The sequence below is a fragment of the Ursus americanus genome, chromosome 2 (assembly GCF_024610735.1).
Source record: "Ursus americanus isolate L20-20 chromosome 2, mUrsAme1.1.p, whole genome shotgun sequence".
Classification (NCBI taxonomy): Eukaryota; Metazoa; Chordata; class Mammalia; order Carnivora; family Ursidae; genus Ursus; species Ursus americanus.
In genome coordinates this window covers 42,901,929-42,907,928 of record NC_142128.1, presented here as the reverse complement: position 1 = coordinate 42,907,928, position 6,000 = coordinate 42,901,929, and the positions used below count along the sequence as shown (strand labels likewise).

At 55.6% G+C, this 6,000-nt stretch overlaps 1 protein-coding gene across 2 annotated transcripts in view; it reads left to right on the top strand.

Moving 5' to 3' along the window:
- Positions 1 to 261: 261 nt before the first annotated feature.
- Positions 262 to 6,000, top strand: part of ARHGEF11 (Rho guanine nucleotide exchange factor 11) — an 82,010-nt gene continuing 76,271 nt past the window's right edge. Inside the window, exon 1 of one of the 2 annotated variants that reach the window (XM_087855244.1) lies at positions 262 to 1,350. Coding sequence is in view for 1 of the 2 variants with exons in the window: in XM_045784812.2 (XP_045640768.2) it covers positions 1,319 to 1,350 (32 nt within the window). In the remaining variant the exon portion in view is untranslated. The remainder of the gene's footprint in view (positions 1,351 to 6,000) is intronic. The other variant, XM_045784812.2, reaches the window with a different exon arrangement.

Below are 6,000 nucleotides of genomic sequence, written 5' to 3'. Positions count from 1 at the left end.
GGGCCCGGAGAGGGGGAGGGCCTGGAGTGGGAGAGGGCCCGGAGACGGGGAGGGCCAAGAGGAAGGGCGGAGGGGGAGGGTCCGGAGTAGGGGGAGGATCCCGGGGGGGGAGGGGAGGACAGGGGGTGTGGGGGAAGGTAGGGAGGAGAGGGGAAGGGTTTGGGGGACGGGAGGACCGGGGCGGGGGGAGGGGAGGGCAGGGGCGGGGCCGGCGGAGGGGGAGGGGCCGGGGGAGGGGCCTGCGGGCCGCGCCGCCGGAGCGGGGCCGGAGGGGGCGGCGCGGGCACGGGCGGCCGGCCGGGCCTGCGCCCCGAGGAGCGGCGCGCCGAGGGGGAAGGGCCCGGAAGGAGCCGCCGAGCCGCCTTCCGCGCGCGCCGGGCCGGAGCGGAGGCGGCGGCGGGCGAGCGGGCCGCGCGGGGCGGAGGGGAGCCGGGGCCGGGCCCCCGCGGGCCGGCGCGGAGGAGGCCGCGGGTCGGGCGGCGCGGGGACGCGAGCGGCGTCCGCGGTTGATGGCGACGGGCGGCGGGCGCGGGGCGCGGGGAGGCCGGGGTCCCGGCGGGCGTGAGGCGGGGGCGCCGCGCTCCTGCTCCGTGCCTTCGGCTCCTTGAAGGGTTTCCAGACCTTTCACGTAAAAGCTGTTTTTGTTGCTGTGTTTTAAGGAGCTCCATAACCGCGGTCGCAGGGCCGCCCCGGACTTGAAGGGCTGCCGCGGTGCACGTCCTGTTGTATGCTTTCATTTATTCCCCCGCCGAGCGCGCGGCCCGGGGCCTCCCCCGGTGCCGGTTCGGACCGGCCCTCCGCCGCCCCTGCCCTGGCGTCGGCGTCGCCGTCGTGCTGAGCGCGGGGGGACCCGGCACGGCCCTGCCGGCCACCGGGCGCCCGCCTGCGGGAGGACAGCTTGCGGGAACGGCGTCTCGAGCATGGGCTTCATCTGTATCTTGCAGTGAAGACTGATATTTTGAAGGCACATTTTTTCTGTGATTCATGTCTTAGCCCATAGCGCTAACCTTGAAGAGATTTGTGGTTGGGTTTTTGGTTTCTAAGAAGGTCATAGTTTTTCCTCTTTTTCTTTCGTTTTTTTTCTCCGACGGGGGAGGGGCCGGGGGCTGAGAACGGACACCATGCTCGCTGGTACAAGTAGAGCGGAGCCTCAGTTCCCAGGGTCCTGAGAGCCAGCAGAGAGCATTCGAGCATCCGAGCATCCAACCGTGAGGTTGGGAGGCCCTCCTCCCACCTTTCTTAAAAATTGCAGCCGACTCAGCCCTGATCAAGACATCAAAACTGCAGGATCCTGGTTCTGCGGAGACACTGAGAAACCATGAGTGTGAGGTTACCGCAGAGCATAGACAGGTAGGTTTGCTAATAATGTGCTTTCCAACACTTTCTTCACCAAAGACTGGGAGGGAGGGTGTTGCATTTCGGTAAAAGGTTGCAAAGGAAGGGTCGGGGTGGGAACGGGTCTCTGGGGACTGCCCGGGCATGTATGTTTATGTGTCCTCTGTGTGTGTCCATGTCCTGATTCGGTGGTTTTTAAATACAAGCAATAAACAGTGAAGCCAGGAGAGGAGAGAGAGGGGAAGTGCTTCCCTCAGTCTTTGACTTTTGCCCTGCCACAGGCTGAATTTGGGCCCCTAACTTGCCGGTTTAGGGGGCGGGAGGCGGCCCAAGCCTGGTCACGTGAGTCCCCAGGGTGGATTGGGACTGGCTTTAGGTGTTGAGTGGCTGGGGGAAGGGCCCTGGCAGGGGCGTGGGCCTCCACTGGCTGGTTGCTACGGAATGGTGGGGCTTGGTGATGGGGTGGATTCCATTTCTAGAACAAGGAGGATGTTCTTGGCCCGATTAATGGGACAGAAGCACCCTTTGCACCCATACAGATCTGGATTTTTGCCAGTGACTTTGCCAGCGATAATGGCCCCAAAATGCATAGGTCGCATTAGAATTTCTTCCTCTCCAAGCTGAGGGTTTAACTTGAGACCTGCTGACCGTCGAATGCTCTAGGTTTAATCTCCCAAGCCGTCCTTAATAAGCTTGACTCTGCAGGATGGGCCTTCCCTCTGCCTAGAGCCAGAACAAGTTGTTTTGGGTTCTCAGGCTTGATGGGCAGAGGCGCTGGTCCTTGGGAGTCTGAGCCCGGGATCCAACCCCTTCACCAGTCTCTGCATCACTGGTACCACCGCAGTTTACAACTTTGTGAGCTGTCTGCCTCCCCAGCCTCCCACGCCAACGCTTTCTCCGTAAGAATCTTAGGGTTGTTTGGGGGGTGCTGCACACATCCTAACTGGACGGATGGGTGGTTGGAGGACTGAGCAAGCAAATGAAAGCACTGGCCTGGAGACAGTGTTGCTGGAGAGGTGGGAAGAGCGTGGAGCCACGGTCTCTCCATGCCAGTTAACCTTTGATTATCCATGCTAGCTGTGGGCTAGTTTTGGGCTGTGGAATGTGGCCTAAATATAAACCTTACCAAGCACTAATCTGTATTGCCTCCGAGTCCTGTTTAGATCCGTTCAGTCCCCCACTGGGGTCCCTGACTTGGCAGTGGGGAGAAGGCAGCCAGCCACAAAGGGCATAAAGTGCGTGTCCCTTCCCCCTGTCATTGGCTTCCCTGTAGTTCGAATCTTGTAAAGGGAGGCCCGAGGTGCGTCACGCGGGGAGGTGACATGGTTATGTGGCCGCCTTCTCTTTGTCGTGCTGGAGTTTGGGAATTAGTGGCCCTGCCTTTTGTGAGATGTGGGTGGTGAGTGATTTCTCTGAAATCAGGGATGTGAGCAGATGGAAACGCAGGTTTGGGGGTGCAAGAAGGAGGCCATGAGGGTTCCCGGGCTGATGCGAGATGGTCCCCTGGGAGCTCGTATATGGGGATGCGTACAGCCTGGGACGTCTCCCCAGGGGCTTTCATAGAACGGCACTCATCTTAGCCTCGCAGTGTTTCTGTGAGCAGACGAGGTGGAGGGGATGATTCCTGTTGTACAGCGGCAGTCCTTGAGGCTCAGGGAGGACGCCTGGCTTGCCCAGTGCCATCTTGCTGGACTAGCGGCAGAATCTGAGCCCAAATGCGGGTCTTCTGACCCAGGCTCTTGCTTGCCCCACGCTGGCTAACTGGGCTTGTGTATTGGTCCTGTGGGACGTGGCTTCTGTGTCTCCTTTTGACAGTAGGATAAGATGATCTCCGGTATTCCCTTTGCACTTGTCTTTTCAGCAGTCTTGGGGCTGGTACCGTCATTTCTATAGCAAAGCACCCATTTCTCCTGTGGGCTAATGTAGCTTTGCAGACTGAGTCAGTGGCTCAGGTCCCCTTTTAGATATCTTACCCCTTGGGCTGCAGGCTCCTTCTGCTGGACCTTTTGACATCTCAGGTTCAAGACTCTGTGGATTTTAAATAATTCATAAGTTTACATGGCACTGGAGAGATTGAGCGGAAGGACGCGCTCCAGACTGTGGAGTCAGGGATTCTCACACAGTCCGTCAGTGAGCCACGTAGAGTTTAGTGTAAGGCACTAGACAAGTGTTTCAGAAAATTAAAGTACGCGGCTCTCACTCACAATGGGTGTGCAGTCTAATTGTGAAGCGAGGGAAGGGTGGGGTTCCCGAAGAAGACCGTGGAACAGTGACACTAGGCGGTCCCAGAAAGTCAGAGACTGCATCTGCTGTGCTCAGCAGTGGGCCTGCGTTGAGCATTCTGTCAGTATGGGACAAGTAAGTGCTGGGATGAGCGAGCATGTCAGCAAGTGTAAATGCTTCCATTTCAGAGTGCTTCAGCACTCCTGGGTTGGTCGCCCACATAGTCAGAGCAAGGTCAGAGAAGGCTTCCTAGGTGGTGGGTATTTCCTAGGGAGGAGCCACATTACAGAGGACCACGTATATGGAGAAGTGTGGCCCAAAGTAAAGAAACCTCTGGAATATTTCTTCAGAAGCATCTTTAACCCCCTTTTGGGGACTGACACCTGGGTCCATAGGAACACAAAGTGTCTGTGCCGAATCTTGATCTTTCTGTATTGATTGGTCGTCCCTGACACGAGGGCTTGCACAGCTGCTCCAGCCCCGTCTGTTTTGCCCACGGACAGCTCATTGCCTGGGGACACATATTGTTCTCAAGAGTTTCTGAAAGCGTGTTTGATGCTGCAAGCAGAGGTAAGGACGCTGAGTTATTTCTGCGGGGATGGTGATGAGTTTTGCTAAGCCGTCTACATCCACTGCCTCGTCTCCAATGGCAGATGTTTCCAAGCCGGCCAGGTGGGTTAGGCGTCAGCATCCGTTAAAACCGCTGTCCTCCGCGAGGAGTCCCATAGTCCTGTGGGCCAGCACAGACGAGGAAGCACTAGCTTGAAGCCAAGAGGTCCTGGTTTGAACCCTGCATTCCCCTTAACTCCACGACCTTGGGCAGGTGCCGTACCTTCTCATTTCCTCCTGGGCGAAGTGAGTGTTCATGTATATGAGAGGCTTTCCGGTTCACAAACACTTTCATGCCACGTGTCGTTTGAGGATTATAACATTTCTTGCATCTCATGGGGCTGTTGGAAGGAGCAAATCAAATAAGATCATATATTTCAAATTGCTTTCTAAACTGTAAAGCTGTAAATTTCAGGCGGTAAGCTTCTGAGTTTGGAGTAGCTTCATGCACTGCTTTCTGAACTAGCCCAAACAGAGTTTGAGTAACTGAAGGATCGTTGCATTGTTCGGAAGCATTTGACCAGAATGAGCAGGCTTCGCGTGCCAAAGCGCCTGGGGTTGGAAGGGAGCGTCGGGTGATGGTCCTAGAAGAATATGAGAAAAGGAAGCGCCTTCCCGAGAATTCTGATGAATGGGAGAGGTTGCAGCTACCTTGGCTCCCTTAGATGGGAAGAGAAAGGATGTGTTGAGTGATCTCTGGCCATTCCCAGTTCAAAATAAATCCAGACCCAGCAACCGTCCTTATCAGGGATCTGAGGTTGAATGTAGCCTTTCCCCTTTCTAGAAGAGGCACAATCTTAGGTTGGGGGGAGGCACAGGACGGAGGGTGGTTGTAGGTCCTAGGAGAGAGCCTTGGGCTTCAGAGAAAGTACTGGTTGCCCAGACTTTGCATATCTAGAAAGGAAGGAGGTAGCTCCTGCAACTCTTCCCACCTTGGCTGCAAGTTCTTATCGAGCCGTGGGCCCTAGAATCCCCATTCAGCGGAGCTTAGATGGTCTCCCATTCAGAGCTACAAATAATAAGGCCCCTGCAGGGCTGAGTCTTCTCCACAATGTACCCTTGTCCTCTCTGGGGTGAGATGAGGGGTGGCCGTGGATTTGCGTGGATTTTGGTGGGTAACCACCATTACGGGCAGGAGCAGGCTAAGCCTAACCTCAGATACTCAGAAGCATTTCTGGAAGAGCACCCTTTGAATAACAAATTTGTTCAGTTTTTTTTTTTTTTAACTGTTAGACTATGATCAGAGTCCCTTCCATCTATTTACGAGAATACATAAAAAATAGGAAAAGTTAAATGACAGTATGATTTCATCAAAAATAAAAAAGATTCTATGAAGGGTAATAGCCAACTCCCAAATTAGCGTAAAGACAAAGGAGTCCTGGAAGCTCCTGACCTGTGTGGGATAGAGTTTGGAAGCTTGGGGGGGGCTCCCGTCCTGCCCTCTGCAGGTCTGGAATTCCGGATGCGGGAAGGGCTTTGCTGCGTGTATGGTCCCGGAGGACGGGAGGGGGTCATTTTTGTCTGTGTCGGCCGAATCTGCTTCAGGTCCTTGCAGTGGCACTTACTGCCTTTAAAGCTCGACTTTATTGGTGTGTTATTTTAAGAACTTAATTCCAGGGTTTATCTGTGGCCTGCAAACCTTCTTTCCCCTGGGACGGCGCATGCTTCCTTTTCTCCATCACCGAGCCACCGAGTCAGTGCGGAAGGACCCGCACCCCGAGGGCTCTGGCCTCCAGGGTCACTCCTGCACCCCGCAGGCGAGGAGGACGCTCTAAAGAAATTGCAGCTTCTGTCTCAGAAGAAAAAAGGGATTGTTACCTTATTCATAGTGCA